A 22,283-nucleotide genomic window follows, 5' to 3' on the forward strand; every position below is an offset into this window, starting at 1 on the left:
CAGCCTGAAGAAGGGTCTTGACCTGAAACTCCATCCATTCCTTCTCTCCAGAGATGCTGCCTGTCCTGCTGAGTTACTCCAGCCGTTTGTGTCTATCTCTGATTTAAACCAGCATCCGCAGTTCCTTCCTACATAGAATGATACAGCGCAGGACCATGCCGAACATGATGCCAGGCTAATCTCCTCTGCCCGAACATGTGATCCATATCCCTCCATTCCACCCTATCTAAATACTTCTTCAATGCCCTGATTATATCTGCCTCCACCACCACACCATCGGAACCTTTGTGAGTTTCATCTGTGACCCGGAATGTCAGCTAACCACGTTCTCCAGAGATGCTGCCTGACCTGCTGAAGCACATCCACAAAGGCTACGTAATCTGTAAAAAGTCCTTCTGCCGTTGCCGTTGCACCGCTGTGCTGACTGAATACTGCGGCAACTGCATGGATAAATTCATAAATGGATGATGCGATGCTGGGAAACTCAGGCGACGCATCCATTTCGACGTTTGACATGTGGCCTTTGCAGGAAACAAAAATGTGCTTGAGTGTGGCAAGTGACGTGAAAATAATCTTTCTCCTACTTTTTATCATGAATCATGGCGGGCAGACCCCTGTTCGATCCCGACCACGGTGAGCAGTCCGACAGATATTAAATGATGAAATGTTTGTCGGCAGTTAAAGAGAGAAAAAGACCAATTTCCCATTCAATTTTCCCCACATTCAAGGTCTGAACCTTTCACAGTTTCTCTACTGACTCAGGTTTAGTTCAGTTTAGTTGAGAGACACAGCGCGGAAACAGGCCCTTCGGCCCACTCCGACCAGCGATCCCCGCACATTAACACTATCCTACACGCACGGGACAATTTACATTTACACAAAGCCAATTAACCTACAAACCTGTACGCCTTTGGGGTGTGGGAGGAAACCGAAGACCTCAGGGAGAACGTACAAACCCCTTACAGACAGCACCCGCAGTTGGGATCAAACCCAGGTCTTTCGTGCTGCAAGCGCTGTAATAGCCTTGTCCCACGGTACGAGTTCATTCCAAGAGCTCTCCCGAGTTAAAAAAAATCAAACTCGTGGTAAGCACGGTGAATGAATGTAGCGGGTACATCAGAGTTCGGGGACGTCTCTTAGCGGCTCGTAACACTAACGGCAGGTACTCGGGAAGACTCGCTAACGTCAGGTAAGCACGGGAAGACTCGTGAAGAATTTTCAACACATTGAAAAATGTCCACGAGAGCCCCGAGTACCGACGAGTGGCCATTACCGTAAATCTCCGAGTTCGAATCGGGGCAAACTCGGGAGAGCTCTTGGAATGAACTCGTACTGTGGGACAGGGGTTTTAAGGCAGCAACTCTACTGCTGCGCCACCGTGCCGCCCATTTTACAAATTTAACAAGCCAATTTACCTACGAACCTGCACGCCTTTGGAGCGTAGGAGTTAACGGAGCACTCGGAGAAAATCCCACGCAGGTGTCTGGCACAGATATCACCTGTGGTCAGGATCGAATCGAACCTGGTTTATTTGTATTAAATATGCTGAGGGTCATTACTTCCACTCAATGAGACAGTGAATTCCAGACCCCTTCTGCTCCTTCAGGTTCCCTCACTTCCCGGCAAACCTTTCATGAATTAACTTCAATCCAAGCTGCCTAGTTATTGACCTAAGGGAAATAGGTCTTTCCAGTTCACTGAGCCTGGGCCTCTCATCAGTTTATAAACCTATATGGTCTAAAAATAATAATGACAGAAACCAGAGGTATTGCAGAAACCCACACCAACAAACATATTGGTGTCATGTTGAATTTCGCAGTCCTTGGTATAAGAGGTGACAAATGCTTGAGTACCGTAATGCTAAGAAATCAAAATAAATCAGGAGTAAGAGTCTGTTTTAAAATATGAGGGAAAATTAAGATGACAGTTTTCTTCTGTTGACTTTCCCCTTGAAATGCCTCTGAAAAATGAGTTGGCAGAGCAATCGAGTTGATGGAAGCTTACATTCCTTCACTCCAGCCTTTGAAATGTATTCTATTCAACAGTATAGAATTGTATTCGGTGTACTTAATTGGATATTTATAAGCTGGCATTTACTTGGTCAATCTTACCCTGTGAGGAAAACTAGCGCAAGGATATCAATGGTTATTTTTAAATCTGAGACAGATTTAAATGAGATTTTGGCTCACTGGGCATTTTAACACAACTATGCCTAAATGGATGAAAGACGTTAACATGTGTATGTGCAAGGGCTATATTTGAAATTACCCAGACAAACATTAGCTCTCTTGCAGTCATATTCCATGGGTTTTTTTTAACCAGTGTACTTGACTTTTTTTTCTTGATTGTACAAAAAGTTTCCTTCGCATGTACAAACACATTACCTTCCTGAACTTGACATCTGCTTTCCAAAGGAAACAGGAAAAAGGGAATTTTAGAGCCCCTAGGATAACATTTTGCAGAATGTACCATTTTGATTTTCTCTTTCCCATTAGTGAGGTAAATTTCGACAAAATATGGTGAAATATTCACGTAACCTTGACTCTATTGACATTAGACCATAATACTAATGACTGATTGTTAGCAGATGGCCTCTCTGTTACTTAGCAAGAAGTGACTTGCTTGCAATAATCAAAAATTACATTCAGATATCAAACTTAATTTTTTTTAATCCAGTTTGCTTTCTGGCCTATTCCTACTTTTGTCTTTCGTAAAACAACCTGCCTCTCCGTACAGCAAGTGATTCAGATGTTATCAGCACACACCAACAACAATTTGCAACAAATATTTTTTCAATATTCGATCCATTTCCAAAGATAGATTTACAAAGATCATTGAATGCCTGTCTTGTGTGTTATGCCGTGCAAGTTTGCAGCAGCACTCTGTGTAACTGCTGTATTCCAGGTTCAAGAAATGTTATGTGTAGGAAGGAATTCCTGCCGCTGTTTTAAACTGAAGATAGACACAAAAAGCTGGAGTAACTCAGCGGGTCAGGAAGCATCTCTGGAGAGAAGGAATACGTGATGTTTCGGTTCGAGACCCTTCCACAGACTCAGGGTATGGTAACATATGATGAGCATTTGACGGCTCTGTGGCCTGTACTCGCTGGAATATAGAAGGACGAGGGGGGACCCACATTGAAACTTATGGAATAGTGAAAGGCTTGGATAGGGTGGATGAGTCTAGGACTAGAGGTCACAGCCTCAGAATTAAAGGATGTCACTTTAAGAAGGAGATGAGGAGGGATTTCTTTAGTCAGGGTGTGGTGAATCTGTGGAATTCTTTGCCCCAGAATTCTGTGGAGGCCTTCAATGGATATTTTTATGGCAGAGATAGATAGATTTTTGATTAGTATGGGTGTCAGGGGTTATGGGGAGAAGGCAGGAGAATGGAGTTAGAGGGGAAAGATAGATCATCCATGATTGAATGGCAGGGTAGACTTGAAGGACCAAATGCCCTTATTCTGCTCTGATCACTGATGACCTTATGACTGAAACGTTGTCTATATCTCTTGTTTCCCTTATACCTAACCAGTCTGCAGAAGGGTCTCAACCCATGACCCTTCTCTCCAGGGGTGCTGTCTGACCCAGCTGAGTTACTCCAACTTTTTTGTGTCTACCTTGAAGAAAAATGTTATGCCGCATGACATGGGAATTGAGTCGTAGTAACGTTAAGATATTGAAAAAAACTTTCCTTCGAAACATCTCACAGACTTTTATGTTTCTTGGATGTAGGACTCTACGACAAATGCCCTTGCACACTGCGGGACAGAGGATGGGGAGTTGGCATCCAGTCGGCGGACGGCTTGGGCAAGAGGGACCCGCGGTTCTTCTTCAGCCTGAGGACGGACAGAGCCCGCAAGTTGACCACCATCATGACCCCGCAGAAGTACCAGGCCAACCAGTGGGTCCACTTGGCCGCCAGCTACGACGGGCGGGAAATGAAGCTCTACGTAAACGGGGCCCAGGTGGCCAGGAGCAGCGAGCAGGTGGGCGACATCTTCAGTCCCCTCAGCAAAAAATGCAAGGCTCTCACACTCGGGGGGAACTTTCAACATCAGAACTTTCGTGGCTATGTCACCGACTTTAGCTTGTGGGGCGAAGGCAGAACTCAGCAGCAGATAATCCAAGATATGAAACACCACGCTCAAGATACTAATGGGCAGGTCCTTTATGACAACTTTGAGGATGTGAAGAGGCACTGGCTGACTGTGAAGGACAGCAAATACCCTCGGGCAGAGCTGAAGCATTACGTTGACTGGGTGTCAAGCACTAACCTGGAACCTCCACCCTGTGGCCAAACTGTGTGTGACAACATGGAGGTCACGTCGAGCTACAACAACCTCTTCAACTTTCGCAAGATGAAGACAGTTCGCTACAGGGTGGTCAACATCTGCGACGACAACCGGCAGAAGACCACCGTTACCAGAGAGCAGATCCAACTTCAGCACCGGCACCTAAACAGCGCCTTCGAGCGGTACAACATCACCTGGGATATTACAGTTCTGGACGTGAAGAATTCCTCTCTGAGGGACCGTCTTATCTTGGCCAACTGCGATATCAGCAAAATTGGGAACGGGGACTGTGACCCGGAGTGCAATCACACGCTGACCGGAAACGATGGCGGTGATTGTAAACCGCTCAGGCGCTCACCTCTGTTAAAGAAGAAAGGAAATGGGGTGTGTGATATGGAATGCAATGATGAACTGTACAACTTTGATGATGGTGATTGCTGCAATCCAGCGGTGACTGATGTAACAAAGACATGTTTTGACCCAAAATCACCCTACAGGTAGTATTAACCATATTTAATATTGAATGATTAGCATGAGATATACTTAACTCAGTGTGTCAGGCAGTGTCTCTGGCCAACAAGCATCTTCTGCGGAGATGCTGCCTGACCTGCTGAATTACTCCAGCACTGTTCCCCTTGGTTTATTGACCAGCATTTGCAGTTCCTTATTTCTATACTTAACAAAGATAAGTTCAAATAAAGGCCTCTCAAAGTGAATATTTGAACATAATACTATTGAGAGTGCGGGGTGGTGCAGCCTTTCTCACAGCTACTCGTTGCTGTCTGTGTGGAGTTTGCACGAGCTTCCTCTGTGTTGTTCTTGTTAACTTGTGCCCAAGCAGGTTATTCGCCACAGAAGGCTGCGGAGGCCAAGTCAGTGGATACATTTAAGGCAGAGATAGATAGATGCTTGATTAGTACAGGTGTCAGAGGTTATGGGGAGAAGGCAGGAGAATGGGGTTAGGAGGGAGATGTCATGGCGGAGTAGACTTGATGGGCCGAATGGCCTAATTCTGCTCCTATCATTTACGAACATGAACTTATGAATTGGCCAAATGTAGTAGGCGGCAAAAGAATCAAGAAAGGGGAATGAGAGGGCATGTAGGAGAGAATAATGTTGCAACCTTTCAGGGAAATAAGAATCAAAATCAGACTGAGGGATAGCTCGTACAGGAGTCAGTACCAACATGATGGGCCAAATGTCTTGTGTTTCAATAAGTATGAAAGAAATGCTTCAATTTCATTGCTTGGTGCTTTTCTATTATGGGGTTATGAAGTGGAAATTCGCAGGTCTTGTTTGAGACGCAGTGCGGCGAGTTTAATGGTACCGTTACTCATCTCGAACCTTATGGGCCTGTCCCACTTATGCGACTTTTTCGGCAACTGCCGGCACCCGTCATAGGTCGTTACAGGTCGCTGAAAATGTTCAACATGTTGAAAATGCAGAACAAGGTACGACTCCTTGGGCGACTACTTACGACCATTCAGGCTTCATCCCCGCGACATGTTTTAAATTTTTAAAAAATTTTTTTTTTTTAATTGCTATTTCAAGTCAAGTCAAGTCAAGTTTATTTGTCACATACACATAAGAGATGTGCAGTGAAATGAAAGTGGCAATGCTCGCGGACTTTTGTGCAAAAGACAAACAACAAAACAACCAAACAAATTATTTTAAAAATTTTTTTTTTTTAATTTGAAAAACGTTCTGTAGAGTTTAGTCCCTTTTTTTTTCCTTTTGCCTCTGGGAAGAAACTTCCTCTCCACCAATTTTTGTTTTCCTTTTTAACTTCCTCCCCACAATATGTAATAATATGTAAAGGAAAATGTGATTCTGTTCCATTCTGTTTGTAGTTTGTTTGTTTGTTTTTTGCACAAACTCCACGAGCATTACCGCTTTTCATTTCACTGCACGTCTCGTATGTGTATGTGACGAATAAACTTGACTTGACTTGACTTGGGTCGTCTCCTCAGTCGCCCAAAGAGACCTCGCGCCTTTCTGGTCGCCGCTGGATTTTCAACATGTTGAAAATATTCGGCGACCTGCAACGACCCATGACGGGTGCCGGCAGTCACCGAAAAAGTCGCGTAAGTGGGACAGGCCCATCAATAGTTCTTAATCGGGTAGCAGTCAGCTGATCTGTGGGATGTGGGAGAAAACTCTTGTGGTCACAGGGAGAAGGTTCAAATGCTACTCCGACGAAGGGCAGGAGGTCGGGATTGTAATGGATCAGTCACTGGGGTTGTTGAGCAGCAACTCTACCCGTTATGCCACTGTGCTGCCCTCCCTCACTGCTTAGTCCTTATCATCTTTGAACTCAACCAGTAGATTGATTTTCAATAAGTGTCAACACACAGTTAACGTCCTTGTTTATTTTGCAGGCTCGTTTCTAAAATTAGTTTTTAGTTTCAGTTTGAGTTTCGTATTTACAGAGCGGAAACAGGCCCTTCGGCCCATCGAGTCCGCACCGACCAGAAATTCCCGCACACTAACACTATCCTACACACACTAACAATAGGGGCCGCACACTAACACTATCCTACACACACTAACACTATCCTACACACACACACACTAACACTATCCTACACACACACTAACACTATCCTACACACACTAACACTATCCTACACACACTAACACTATCCTACACACACTAACACTATCCTACACACACTAACACTATCCTACACACACTAACACTATCCTATCCTACACACACTAACACTATCCTACACACACTAACACTATCCTACACACACACTGGGGGCAATTTACACTTATACCGAGCCAATTGACCTACAAAGTTGTACGTCTTTGGGGTGTGGGAGGGAACCAAAGTTCTCGGAGAAAACCTGGAGAATTCCTTCCTCAATTCCTAAAGCATGGATTCTACAATCCAAGTTTGATATTTAAAAATATTATCCTGAAAATACATGGTTTCACTTCCATCATCACCTTATTTTGTTTCAGACTGATCCTTTCACAAAGTTAAAACATCTCAGTTATAGTCTTGGGCTCCCTCTGCCCACTCTAGACATCAAATAGAGGTTTATAGATTCAGTTATGAAATAAGGTTTCAATTAAGATTTTTAAATGTTCAGTCTAAAGTTTATTTGGGTATATAAAAGTATGCAACCTCAGAGAATTCTACTCAATCTGAAACCTTTCTTGAAGTCAATGGGAAATAAATTTAAATAGATATGGCAGTCTACTTGTATTACACAGGTTGTTTGTAACTAGAGTTGCCAACTGTTCCGTATTAGCCGGGACATCCCGTATATTGGGCTACATTGGTTTGTCCCATATGGGACCGCCATGCCCCGTATTTGACTGCTACTACTAGGGTCAAGGGGGACTGTTGCGTCTGGCCCCACCTCACCCGCCCCGACGTAGTGCAGCCCATGGAGTGCAGCAGCAGCAGCGCCTCGCCCGTGGCCCCATCGGTCAGCAGTCCGGACAGCTGTCCAACCTTCAGACCTTCGCTTACCGCCGACACCACCACCCCCCCTCCTCATGGCCGATCATCGGTTCACCAGTTGGATGGGGTGTCGGACTCTGTGTCCAGCAGAACATAAAGCCCAGCCGGCGGGCCAGCTGAGGAGTTCTGGCCGGGGCCGCGCGATGTCGCGCACAAAGTCTGGTGCCCTGGCCAGAACTCAGCAGCTGGCCCAACGGCTGGGCTTTGTGTGCAGTCCAGCACCCGGGCCCAACTCATCATTCACCCAGCCACGGCCGAGTCGGTCAACGAATTGCCGTCGGGAACTTGTCCCGTATTTTGACCTTTTGTCCCTTATTTGGGAGTGAGAAAGTTGGCAGCCCTATGACCAGGGTAGGACTGGTCCTTGATGATGCTGCTGGCCTTGATGAGGCAGTGTGAAGTGTGGATGGAATTAGAGGCCTGGCAATATATTTCCAAATCAGGAATGATGGGCGAGTGTAGGGAGTGGTGTTTCCTGAGCCGAAACGTTACCCATCCTGTTTCTCCAGAAATGCTGCCTGATCCGCCGAGTTACTCCAGCACTCTGTGTCTAACTTTGATGTGAGCCAACATCTGCAGTTGGTTGCTTCTATATTTAGTATTTGCCTAACCCCTTGGTTCATCTATAACCTCTCGTTCCATCGCATGTCCCTGTATCACACCATCTCGATTTCTTCTCTCAGGAAGTAACACTGGTTGTTTCAACCAATGTGAATCAAGGAAGGGTTTCTTGCAAAGTGACGGGAGCTATCCTGAAAAGGGATTATTACCAGGAGATGTTTGTGCTACTTCTTCACATAATAATCCAAAACCTGACCTCCGAAATGATCAGGGGTCAGGTTTAGGGTCAATTATGTTCGCAAACAATGCTGATTACGGCCCTGGCATGGAATCAAAATAATGAATTTGGCATAAATACCTTTTTGAAATTAATTTCATTTCATCTCCTCTGAAGCAGTAGCAGTAGAATTAGATTTGCTTCATTGGCATTTTCCATTGCTAACATGGAGTAATCCTTTAATACAAGTTTAAGGATTAGATACACTGTATTTCATGTTGCTCATTTCAGTGTAATTGTCCAATATCATTGAGCTTAGCCACAGCATTTTCATTGCAACCTTTGCTCTGTGGTGTTAAGTCCCTATGCTGCCTTTGATCTCTACCCGTGTTTGTCAGACGCAATCTTCATTAGCCTTTCTAATGCACTTAGTGAGTAGCAAAGCTAACAAATTACAATAAGATGCTGAGCTCATTATCATCACTATCTTTATATTTTTTTTACCAACTGAAGGGATTTCGCGATTTTGTTGGTTTAGTGTAGTTTAGAGATACAGCGTGGACACAGGCTCTTCGGCCCCTCGAGTCCGCGCCGACCAGCGATCCCCGCACATCAACACTGTTCTGCGCACACACTGGGGGCAATTTACACACATACGCCAAGCCAATTAACGGACAAACCTGTACGTCTTTTGGCGTGTGGGAGGAAACCGAGGATCTCAGAGAAAACCCACGCAGGTCACGGGGATAACGTACAAACTCCGTACAGACAAGCACCCCTGGTCGGGATCGAACCCGGGTCTCTGGCGCTGTAAGGCAGCAACTTTACCACTGTAACAGCTTTTTCCCAGGACACTGATATTTAAACACAAACTTGTTTTGATATTGTTGTCAGTCCTGCCCTCTAACCCCACCTCTTGCCTGCTGAGCCCCGTTCACTTCTAGATCTCGGATCCCACCCCTTTTTATCATCCAGTGTTATCCATTGTAACTAGACTCAAGCAATTCATACGATACGATACGAATCAATAGAGCTTTATTTATTTACAGTCATAAAACACAAAATAACTGAAACATGAAATTCTATGAATCCTTTTCCTCCTTCTCACCCTCCTATCAAATGTTAGGCATTGAATGGCCTTCACTAGACAACTGAAACCAGCAGAAAATGAATGCCACAGTCACTGGAAAGAGATTCAAAAGTGTTGAATGGGCAAAGGTTCACACTGACCATTCAGATGCTCATAGGTTCTAGGAGCAGAATTAGGCCATTCGGCCCATCGAGTCTACTCCACCATTCAATCATGGCTGATCCATCTTTCCCTCTCAACCCCATTCTACTGCCCTCTCCCCATAACCCCTGACACCCGTACTAATCAAGAATCTATCTAACTCTGCCTTAAAAATATCCACTGACTTGGCCTCCACAGCCGTCTGTGGCAAAGAATTCCACAGATTCACCACCCTCTGACTAAAGAAATGTCTCCTCATCTCCTCCCTAAAAGAATGCCCTTTCATTCTGAGTGTGCCAAAGGGCTTGTTTCCGCACGTAGATGTTTCAATGTATACAGGAGGCTCTGTTCATCTTGATCAGGAAAAAGACTGACGTGTTTTAATGCTGGGAAAATCTTCCCAACTCCAGCAATACAGATTCATAATTATAATTACAAGATTATCATATGCAGGCTAATTCATAACCACGAGTTATTTAACACAAGCTAAACCACCGTTCTGCGCCAACAGCGACACTTGTGTGCCACTTGTTACACAACGAGGACATTTAAGGTATCCATAAGGATTTGTGAATAACTCTCAGCATTCAAGTACATGTGCCGATGGTGTTTGCTAACAAGGGCTGAAACTTCCCACAGCTACAAGTGAACCACGGGATTATCTCATAATCTGTGGATCAGGATTTCAATTTAAACAGTTTAGCTGAGACGATTTGAATCCGGGCCTTGGACTTAAGTCTGAAGAAGGGTCTCGACCCGAAACGTCACCCATTCCTTCTCTCCAGAGATTCTGCCTGGCCCGCTGGGTTACTCCAGCATTTTGTGTCTGCCTTCAATTTAAACCAGCATCTGCAGTTCTTTCCTACACACCTTGCATTTAAATGTTAGCAGTGTCAGAATGATGAGTCTATTGAAACTATCAAAACTGCCTGTGATGTCGTTGGATTCGAAGAGCACAGGAAAACAGAATAAGTGAAAGAATTGTTTTCCCAAACCTTCAAAGAAAAGACAAGTTATAGTTCTGTTTAGTTTAGAGATACAGCATGGAAACAGGCCTTTCAGCCCATCGAGTCCGTGCCGACCAATGATCACCCATACACCAGGTCTGCCCTCCATGCTTGGGACAAACTAAACTGAACTATGAATTGGCTTGCTGGGGCACCAATTTTCTGAAGGGCTGAAAGGACTGTTGGGGTCCCTGGACAGAGCCGAGGAAGGAGGTATAAGGACAGGTGTTGCATCTCCTGCAGTTGCAGAGGAAAGTCCCTGGGGAAGGGGTCAGATGGGATGAGTTAACCAGGGAGTTGCTGAGGGAACAGGCTTTGCGGAAAGCAGGAAGACAGAGTCCTCACGTTTTGAGTTGGGGGATGGCCTGTATTATCCCCCAGTATTTGGAGGTCGCAACAACTTGTTAGCGCACGCCGGGGGCTCCAACACCAAGACACGGAGCGCGGCCTTGCATCGCCCAGCGCGGCTTTTAATTGCCGCGGGACTTATTTACCATCGCCCGCCGGGGGCTTTGACTCTGACATCGGGAGGAGAACGAGGAGTGCAGGGGAGAGATAAGACTTTGCCGTCCATCACAGTGAGGAGGAGATTCGCTGTGATGGATGTTCGTGTAAATTATGTCATGTCTTGGTTCTGCTTCTTGTTTGTATGACTGCAGAAACCAAATTTCGTTTGAACCTCTGGGTTCAAATGACAACAAATAAATTGTATTGTATTGTAAAAAATCCCAACAAATAATAAGTGTCACCCTCCCACACCCTCCCTCACCGGGTACCCCCGAGGCTGGTGATCAGTGATCGCTCAGTCCCCCCACTTTAAAAAAAAGACATCCTCGGCCCCTCTCTCTTATTCTCTTAACAGATTCAAGATTCAAGTGAGTTTCTTGTCATGTGTCCCTGATAGGACAATGAAATTCTTGCTTTGCTTCAGCACAACAGATCATAGTAGGTGTTTAAGAAGGAACTGCAGTTGCTGGAGAATCGAAGGTTACACAAAAAAGCTGGAGAAACTCAGCGGGTGCAGCAGCATCTATGGAGCGAAGGAAATAGGCAACGTTTCGTTGCCTATTTCCTTCGCTCCATAGATGCTGCTGCACCCGCTGAGTTTCTCCAGATCATAGTAGGCATTGACTACAAAACAGATCAGTGTGTCAGCATTTCACAGTCCTTTCCCACCTGTGAGTTCTTTAACCTTCAAGAAAGAAACAGTAAACCAAACACAAAAACTGTTCAAGAAACAAGCAAGCAATGAAAATAGTTTCCGCAGACAATCTTTGACAATCAGCCCACAGACTTTGGAATCGTGAAGGAAATATATTTTGGCAAACGCCAAATTTTCAGATTTGTGGTTTTCTGTGTTTTTATAATAAAATTTTAATCCACTCTATTTAAAGATGAAAGGTTAGGGATATTTTATACATATAAAATTTTATTATAGCTTGGCTAGCCGACATTGCCAGAAGCTAAATGACAAGTGATATTTTACACGTTTTATTGATTGCAGATCCCTGTCAATGTATTGTAATGCACAGCTGCTCTTTACAGAGCTCCACTATGAACATGTTGCCATTCCCCACAACAGATATGTTTCATTCATGAGAGCTGGTCAGCTTTCTATCACACCTATTGCTCTTGGCAGGTCAGCGTGAGGAGTGATGCAACAACATGTTGTGATCTACTACTTTCCCATCCAGTGTCGAAATGTCTGGCCTTCCTGTCAGGTAGACAAAAATACTGGAGAAACTCAGCGGGTGAGGCAGCATCTATGGAGCGAAGGAAATAGGTGATTTAAGGATAAGGGGGAAAGCTTTTAGGACCGAGATGAGAAAAACATTTTTCACCCAGAGAGTGGTGAATCTGGAATTCTCTGCCACAGAGGGTAGTTGAGGCCAGTTCATTGGCTATATTTAAGAGGGAGTTAGATGTGGCCATTGTGGCTAAAGGTATCAGGGGGTATGGAGAGAAGGCAGGTACGGGATACTGAGTTGGATGATCAGCCATGATCATATTGAATGGCGGTACAGGCTCGAAGGGCCGAATGGCCTACTCCTGCACCTGCTTTCTATGTTTCTATGTGACTATGTGACGTCTCGACCTATTCCTTCGCTCCATAGATGCAGCCTCACCCACTGAGTTTCTCCAGCATTTTTTGTCTACCTTCGATTTTTCCAGCATCTGCAGTTCTTTCTCAAGCCTTCCTGTCGGTGTCAGTTGCAATAATTCAGACTCTCGGAACAATTACGTTCTATGCTTTTAGTTTAGTCTGGTTTGGTTTAGTATGGAGATACAGTGCGGGAACAGGCCTTTCGGCCCACCGAGTCCGTGACGACAAGCGATCCCCCCACATGTCCTACACACACTGGGGACAATTTTTACATTTAAACCAAGCCAATTAGCCTACAAACCTGTACTCCTTTGGAGTGCGGGAGGAAACCAAAATTCTCGGGGAAAACCCACGCAGTTCACGGGGAGAACGTAGAAACTCCGTACAGACAGCACCCGTGGTCAGGATTGAACCCGGGTCTCTGGCGCAGTAAGGAGGTAATTCTACTGCTGCTCCACCTTGCCAACCCTATATTGTGGTCGAAAACTTTCCCATCCATTGTCATAATGTCTAGTCTTCCTGTCAGTGTTAGTTGCAATCATTCAGACTCTTGAATCAATCACGATCTATACTGTGGTTATTGTTTCCAAAAGCCCCTTACCATTTAAAGATAACTGACTATAAAGAGGGCAGTGTTTTGTACCAATGTCCCAAGAAAGTAAATGGCTTTTGCTGGTAAGATTAAATTAAATTAAATTAAATTTCAATCCAATCCACCTAATTCTAAATATATTAAAGGCTTTGTTGTATAATCAATGGATTCAAAGAAGAACAGGTTTATGTCTGTCTACACCTTTTCATTTGATATACTATTGGGGCCTGTTGTAAAGGGTGGCACGATGGCACAGTGGTAGAGTCGCTGCCTTACAGCATTTGCAGTACCAGAGACCCGGGTTCGATCCTGACTACGGGTGCGGTCTGTACGGATTTGTATGTTCTCCACGTGACCTGCGTGGGTTTTCTCCGAGATCTTCGTTTTCCACCCACATTCCAAAGACGCGCAGGTTTGTAGCTTAATAGAAAGAAGTAGCTTGTAGAAACTTACAAAATTCTTAAGGGGTTGGACAGGCTAGATGCAGGAAGATTGTTCCCGATGTTGGTGTCGTCCAGAACTAGGGGTCACAGTTTAAGGATAAGAGGGAAGTCTTTTGGCTAGATGAGAAAATGATTTTTGGTGTATGCCACAGAAGGTAAATTGGTCCCTTAAGAGAAAGTAGTGGGGCCCTTGTGGGGATAGTATGGAGAGAAGGCAGGGATGGGATACTGCGGGGCCATGATCATATCGCTGGTACTGTGCACCTACTATGTTTCGTGGTGTATGGCCAAAGGGCCTGTTTCCGCTGGCCGTATCTGGGGCAAAGGGCCTAAGCTGCCGCTCCAAACTGACCTGACCTATAGTTAAAACCTGTAATCTCTCTAATGCACTGCCATATCGATCTATATTTCATGGGAAACTGGCTGACTGAAATATGTTGTCAGGTCTGAAGCATCCAGAACATTTTCCATCAGTGAAGTCCAATTTTGTCTGGTAAAGAAAAAAAATTCTCATCCAGTAAAGAATTGTACATTTCAGCGATTTCTCATCAAAATGGTCCTTAGAGCTTCACACACGACATGCCGAGAAATCATTTTGGGAAAACTCAGCCTTTTATGCTGAATTGCAACAGCTGAAGACCACGTTATTAATTTTGCCTTCAGTCACTGCTAATTCAATATCAGAGTGGCTACTGAGTGAAATAATCCCAGGTGGATTGCCTTATCTGGACCTCTGGGCTAATACCTGCTCACCCCCATGGTAGTTTTGTTCTTAGAATAGAGAGATCAAGCAAGGAAACAGGCCCGATGCTCTCCCCTCCTCTCCGGCTCCACGCTTGGCCACCCGTTCACACTTGTTCCGCATTACCCTACTTCCTCATCCACTCCAGACACACAAGGGACAATTTTACTCAGGGCCAATTAACCTGCAAACCCGCACGTCTTTAAGATGTGATTGGAGAACGGAGCACCCGGAGGAAGCCTATGCTGCCACGGGAAGAACCTGCAAACTCCACCCGGACAGCATCCAAGGTCAGGTTTGTACCTGGGACTCTGGCTCTGCGAGACAGCAGCTCTACCCGCTGCACCACTGCGCCGCCCCTGGGCCACCTGCCCAGATGATAATGATCTTTCCCCAGGTGTGCAGGCACCTTACAACTTAGCTTTCTAACCAAACTACTGCAGTGAAGAAGGAATATGAGTGGGTCATAAAACTCCACAAGGGGAATGATCGTACAGTTGTGATTCTGGATGCTGAGCATCCAGAGATGGAGACTATTAATCTGGACAAGTGGTTTTAAATCCCATCATGGCTGCTGAAGAAGTTCATTGCAAATAATTAAATGGCAAGGAAATCTGAAATATAATGTTTCTCTCGCTGACAGTGAGCAGCGCGGTGGCGCAGTGGTAGAGTTACTGCCGTACAGCGCCTGAGACCCGGGTTCGATCCTGACTACGGCTGCTGCCCGTACAGAGTTTTCACATACATATAAATATGTTACACTGAATTTTCAGGCTCTTATTCTACTTTCATCCATATCAATCTGGAATGCACCTCCTGAGAAACTGGTGGAGTCAAGGCCCTGTCTCACTAGGCGATTTTGTTCGGCGACTGCTGGCGTCGTATCAGGGTCGCCAAAAGATTTTGAACATTTCAAAATCCAGCGGCGACAAAAGAAATGTTGCGACACTTGAAAAAACACCGCGCGCCAATACGTCATCACGCCGCATCTCGCCGCAAATTTTGCGGTGACCTAATACGTCAGTCAATGATGCCGGCAGTTGCCGGAAATATTGCCAAGTGGGACAGGCCCTTTAGTTATATCATTGAAGCAGTATCTGGACTCGCACTTGAACAGCCAAGTACTGTAGGCTGTGAACTACAGTAAATGCTGGTAAATGGATTAGTATAGATAACGTTTTTAATGTTCAGCATAGACATATTACCGCCCACTACGCAGACATCAGTCTGAAGAAGCTTCTCGTCACTCATTCCTTCTCTCCAGAGATGCTGCCTGTCCCGCTGAGTTACTCCAGCATTTGTGTCTGTCTCATGCCTGGTTTAAACCAGCATCTGCAGTTCTTCCCCACACATTTGGCCTGAAGGACCTGTATCCACGTTGTATGATTCTATGATCTTATAAAAGAGATGGAGGATTTAGATTCCTGCTGGGATAAAGAGGCCAAAGTGTTTTGGTGCTCATGGAGCAAAGATTTCAAGGCTCCCTCTCTTTCCCCTCACAAGATGGACTTGTCAAAGCACCAGGACCATACGCTCAGCTGGCTATGGACACCTGCAGAGCACAAGCAAACTGGTAGTAATCCTTGTAGTAAGTGTGTTATTCTTCAAGGGTGTTATCGACAGGTTTTTGGAAGGAGCAAATTTAAGTGAAACAAGGAAAAGGAAATCACCGCACAACCATCTGAATCCAATTTCCTCACACAAGAAGCACCTAGAGATATGGACTCAACTAAACCTTTGGAAATAGACACAAAATGCAGGAGTAACTCAGCGGGTTAGGCAGCATCTCAGGAGAGAGGGGATGGGTGACGTTCCTTCTTCAGTCAAGAGGGGAGGGAAACTAGAGATATGGAAGGTTTACAAAGAGCATGTCAGGTGTGAAAAGGACAGATCAAAGCAGACGATGATCAAGGAAATGCACAATGGTTGATTGTTGGCTGAGGGGAGGTGACAATGAGGCATGTAAACAGTAAAAATAATCAGGAGGACAGCAAAAGTATTAGGAGAACCAGGGTGAGGGAGGGACGGAGAAAGAGTGGAGGAGGCACTGGACAGAAAGATCAGTGTGAGAATAGGAGGGGGAGTTAAAGTGTTTAGCGACTGGGAGATTGTGTAGGCTCAGGTGGACTGAGAGCAGGTGACAACATTTGGAAATGTTAGGTGCAGCGCAGTTCAGTGCAATGGATATTCATTGAACTTAAGGGCCTGTCCCACTTGGGTGTCATTTGCGAGTCACACAGATGGTGCGCAGAGATTTTGTACATCCCCAAATCCTGGGGCGCCGCGCGCAACCGTGCGTCACTGCCTACATCTGCAGGCACCATGCGTGCGTAATGCACACCATGTGCAGATCACGTGGGCAGCACGACGTGATGTGCGCATGGTATTCATTACGCACGTATCGTGCGTGGTTGTGCGTCGTGAATGATGTCGCGTAAATGACGCCAGAGTGGGACAGGACTTTAAAGTTTGTGAGTTCCAGCAAGAGAACTGAAAATGACTTGGTACTAGGGTTTGAGATCCATTCAGAGGACCTCAAATTGCTCTCAGGAGCAATGAATGAACTCACTGTTTACACACAGCGTTATTATGGTACAGAACACATAGTCAGTGCATTTAACTCCATAATGCAAGTCTGAAGTCTACCGTTTGGTATTTACAGCAATTTGAACACAATCACGCCCTTCAGCTTCCATTGTAAAGAAAAATCATATGGTAGTTTTTAAGATTTTCTTCTGGCAACATTCTCGATAATTATGTCAAAAAATTGCTGCATAAATATAACTTAATTCACGTTCTCGGGTCATGCCAAGGCACATTACAACCAACACTGCAATTTTGCAAAGTGCTGCCAAGATTGTAATGTGGTGCAAATAATGACACAAAGTGCTGAAATAACGGGGCTTAAGTGAAAAGAGTTGCAGCCTGTGTTGTGTCTCTAGCCAGTCACGTATTGTCTTTGCGCTGACTGGTTAGCACGCAACAAAAGCTTCTCGCTGTACCTCGGTGCTTGTGACAATAGACTAAACCCGCTCACTAACTCACTAGTCGAACTGAAAGACCAAGAAATGATTGGCTCATGCACAAAGATTCTTGATTAGTACGGGTGTCAGGGGTCATGGGGAGAAGGCAGGAGAATGGGGTAAGGAGGGAGAGATAGATCAGCCATGATTGAATGGCGGAGTAGACTTGATGGGACAAATTTCCTAATTCTGCTCCTATAACTTATGAACTTATGAAAATCAAAGTGTTAGTGCTGGTCACTCAGGAAAAGACAGAGAAATGAATAGTAGGGCAGAAAGGGAGAGTGTGTTGCAAATTTAGAAGGATGTTGCCAGGACTTGAGGGAGAGGTTGGGCAGGCTGGGACTTTATTCTGTGTCGTGCAGGAAGCTGATGGGTGATCTTATAGAGATGTATAAAATCATGAGAGGAAGAGACAGGGCAATGAACGCACAGTCTTTTACCCAAGGCAGGGGAATCATTAACTAGCAGGCATAGGTTTATGGTGAGAGTGGAAACATTGAATACAAACCTTAGAGGCAACTTTTTCAACACAGAGGGTGGAACCAGCTGCCAGAGGAGGTAGTTGAGACAAGTACATTAACAATAGTTGTACAATCTTTGGACAGGTACATAGATGGGAAAGGGATATGGGCCAGACACGGGTAAATGGGACTATCTTAGAGGCAGCCAATTTCACCGACATACCTCTATGTCGTTACATAGAAACATAGAAACATAGAAAATAGGTGCAGGAGTAGGCCATTCGGCCCTTAGAGCCTGCACCGCCATTCAATATGATCATCCAACTCGGTATCCTGTACCTGCCTTATGTCCACATCCCCTGATCCCTTTAGCCACAAGGGCCACATCTAACTCTCTCTTAAATATAGCCAATGAACTGGCCTCAACTACCTTCTGTGGCAGAGAATTCCACAGATTCACCACTCTCTGTGTGAAAAATGTTTTTCTCATCTCTGTCCTAAAAGACTTCCCCCTTATCCTTAAACTGTGACCCCTTGTTCTGGACTTCCCCAACATCGGGAATAATCTTCCTGCATCTAGTCTGTCCAACCCCTTAAGAATTTTGTAAGTTTCTATAAGATCCCCCCTCAATCTTCTAAATTCTAGCAAGTACAAGCCGAGTCTTTGGAGCATGGGAGGAGTCCGAAGATCTCGGAGAAAACCCACGCGGTCACGGGGCGAACATACAAACTCCATACAGATGCTGTAAGGCAGCAACTCTACCGCTGCGCCACCATGCCACCCGTTGTGGCAGCATTTGTATATATATATATCACTCTGACCGCCTTCAGTCACAATGTTACTGCAACAGCTAGGTGTAGAAGATGAATTTTAGTTCAGCCACACGAATGATCATTACTGCTCAGGACTACTTAAAAGGGATCCAGCGTCTTACATCAACCGGAAAAAGAGTTTGAGGTGCATTTTCATCGGACTTATGTTTTGATTGCAGGGCGTACTTGGATGTAAACGACCTGAGGAACATCCTGAAGCTGGATGGTGCAACGCATCTCAACGTATTCTTCGCCAATTCTTCGGATGAAGAGCTAGCCGGGTTTGCTACATGGCCATGGAATAAAGAAGCCCTCACACATCTAGGTAGTTTACGGGTCATTTCCAAAGTAACATTTGTTTCTCTTTTCTTTTCATTTTGATCATTCATTTTGCTGCCAATCCATTCATTTTGTTCTGCCTCAATAACAAGACATCCAAAGGCTTTTAGGCAGACATATGAACGAGTAGGAAATTTAGGAGGCTTTTGGATAGATACATGTTCATACATCTTAAACTCCCTGCTTGTTCATACATGACCATGCAAGAATGTGATCTTTGATCCGACTTTGCTGGCTTTACCTTGCACTAAACGTTATTCCCTTATCATGTATCTGTACACTGCAAATGGCTCGATTGTAATCATGTATTGTCTTTCCGCTGACTGGTTAGCACGCAACAAAAGCTCTTCACTGTACCTCAGTACACGTGACAATAAACTAAACTGATGTGCATGGAATGCAGGAATATGGACCAGATGAAGGTAGAGGAGAATAATATCTTGGCATCATATTTGGCATGGACATTGCGGGCCGAAGGTCCTGTTCCTGTGTCGGGATTATCTATGTCCTAAATTCCATAAATTGCCAGGCCTTCCATCACAGTTATGTGATGGATGTTTATGTAAAATGTAATTATGTTGTGTCTGGGGTCTATTTGTGTGTAATGTATGGCTGCAGAAACGGCATTTCATTTGGACCTCCAGGGGTCCAAATGACAATTAAATAGACTATTGACTATTGAGATTAAGAGAACAGTAGGTGAGAAAAGGCTCAATCAGACATTGTTCTAAAGGTAGACACAAAGAGCTGGAGTAACTCAGCGGGACAGGCAGCATCTCTGGAGAGATGGAATGGGTGACGTTTCAGGTCGAGACCCTTCTCCAGACCAGTCAGGGAAAAGGGAAACGAGAGATATAGACGGTGATGTAGAGAGATAAAGAACAATGAATGAAAGCTATGCGGAAAAGTAACGATGATAAAGGAAACAGGCCCTTGCAGTTTGTTTTGATATGACAGCACAGTTTGAGATCAACTTTCAGCCATGCCTCAAGCACACCTCCAGATTCAGGGACAGTTTCTTCCCAGCTGTTCTCAGGCAACTGAACCATTCTACCAACAACTAGATAGCAGTCCCGAACTTGTATCTACCTTATTGGACTATCCTTGATCGGACTTTGTTGTGCTTTACCTTGCACTAAAAATGATTCCCTTTATCATGCATCTGTGCCGTGCGAATGGCTCGATTGTAATCATGTATTGCCTTTCCGTTGGCTGGTTGGCACGCAACAAAAAGCTTTTCGCTGTACCTTGGGACACGGCACAATAAACTAAACTGAGAACTGGGAACAGCAGCGAGGCTCATGGCAGTGAGCTGACTTACTGGGTAGACGCTTTGGAAAGAGTTGCCGCAACTTTATAAGGCTGGATTGTTTTAATGGGGGGGAAGGGGCCAGTAACCTCATGGAAAGCTGAGGGGGAGGGGAATGCTCCTGGGATAGATGAAGTTAGCATTGCAGGCGGCAATTTGCAAAGAGTCACAGAATGCCATGTGGTGAACCAATAGATACACCATCCCAAACCTCCAAGTACAGTCAGAGCAGCTAAACAAAAGGGAGCCTGGCCGCTTCCCATCAGCTGATATCCTCCCTGCAGATCTGCCCAATTATTCACAATTTCCTTGCGTTTCTTCACGAGCTGAGATTGGATAAAAATGGTGACATAAAAACGCTAACAGAACAGGGCGGCATGGTGGCGCGACGGTAGAGTTTTCCCCTTACAGCGTCAGAGACCTGGGTTCGATTCTGACTACGGGTGCTAGTATCTGTATGGAGTTTTTTGTACGTTCTCCCCATGATCTGCGTGGGTTTTCTCCGGGATCTCCGGCTTCCTCCCACACTACAAAGACGTACAGGTTTGTAGGTTACCGGCAATTGGGTTTGGAAAACTTGTGTGTGTAGGATAGTGTTAGTGTGCGGGGATCGCTGGTCGGACTGGAGCCGGTGGGTCGAAGGGCTTGTTTCCGCGCTGTATCTCTAAACTATACTTTCTGGTTGTGCACCAAGGTGGCATTGTCCTGAATCCTTCGTTCTACGGCATCCCTGGACACACCCACACCATGATCCATGAAATCGGCCACAGCCTTGGGCTCTACCACGTGTTCAAGGGGATCTCTGAGATTGAATCCTGTTCTTAGGGCGAGTGAACTCGTACCGTGTGACAGTGCTTTAACTTCAAGTACCTCTTTCGTTCCATCTCCCTCTGCCCTAATCGCCCCACCGCTCCATCGTTCAACACACCTGAACACCTAACTAACACAACCAAAACCGGGACAGAACAAAAGCCGCAAGGTGCCCCAAGTGGCCCCTACTCACGGCCAGTCCGCCTGACAATTAATTTCAACCCACCATCTCCTCCGAAAACCCTCTGTTAATCGGCCTTCTAAACAAAGAAGACTAAGTGTATCAAAGAGCATCAAAAACCAAACAAACAACAAATAGACCCAATCAATACCCTCGCCAAAACAACAAAAAAACAAAGGTCAAACTGACGATTAACCCACATCAACAACACATAGGTAGACGTGACAAGGCAAGAAATAGGGGATAAGGGAATGGGCAAAGGGCAGGTAAAAGATAAAGATATATCTGAATGATCAAAAATGCGATCAGTCTTGAGGTAAAAAGACCAAATAAGGTGAACAAAACTTTCAAATAAAAAAAGAACGAGACGAAATAGAAAAAACCAGTCTAAACAAAACCACGGAACCTTACACGCTCTCAATGAATAAAAGATTTATTCTGGAGTGAACCAGGTCCAACATAAGGGTCATATCGGAGGTCAAGCATGCGTGAATGATCCTACAGAGGATCACACGCATTTTATGAATGAGGAGAGAATTGACCAAAAGAAAGAAAGAGTCTGGGGTTGGAAATGTCTAGAAAAACAAAATAAACAGATCAAAAAGACACAAAATAAAAGAATAAAAGGGGGGTACTACCGCGGAAAGTCAATCGGAAGGAAATTGCAAGTGTGCA

The 22,283-nt window shown here is 45.1% G+C and overlaps 1 protein-coding gene across 1 annotated transcript in view; it reads left to right on the top strand.

Annotated features, from left to right (window-relative positions):
- LOC129711801 (pappalysin-1-like) overlaps nucleotides 1–22,283 on the top strand; it is a 241,752-nt gene that overhangs the window by 19,476 nt on the left and 199,993 nt on the right. Inside the window, exons 2-4 of the mRNA XM_055659738.1 lie at nucleotides 3,735–4,791; nucleotides 19,149–19,294; nucleotides 21,312–21,434. Coding sequence (XP_055515713.1) covers nucleotides 3,735–4,791; nucleotides 19,149–19,294; nucleotides 21,312–21,434 — 1,326 coding nt within the window. The remainder of the gene's footprint in view (nucleotides 1–3,734; nucleotides 4,792–19,148; nucleotides 19,295–21,311; nucleotides 21,435–22,283) is intronic.

This window comes from Leucoraja erinacea, chromosome 31 (assembly GCF_028641065.1).
Source record: "Leucoraja erinacea ecotype New England chromosome 31, Leri_hhj_1, whole genome shotgun sequence".
NCBI classification, from domain to species: Eukaryota; Metazoa; Chordata; class Chondrichthyes; order Rajiformes; family Rajidae; genus Leucoraja; species Leucoraja erinaceus.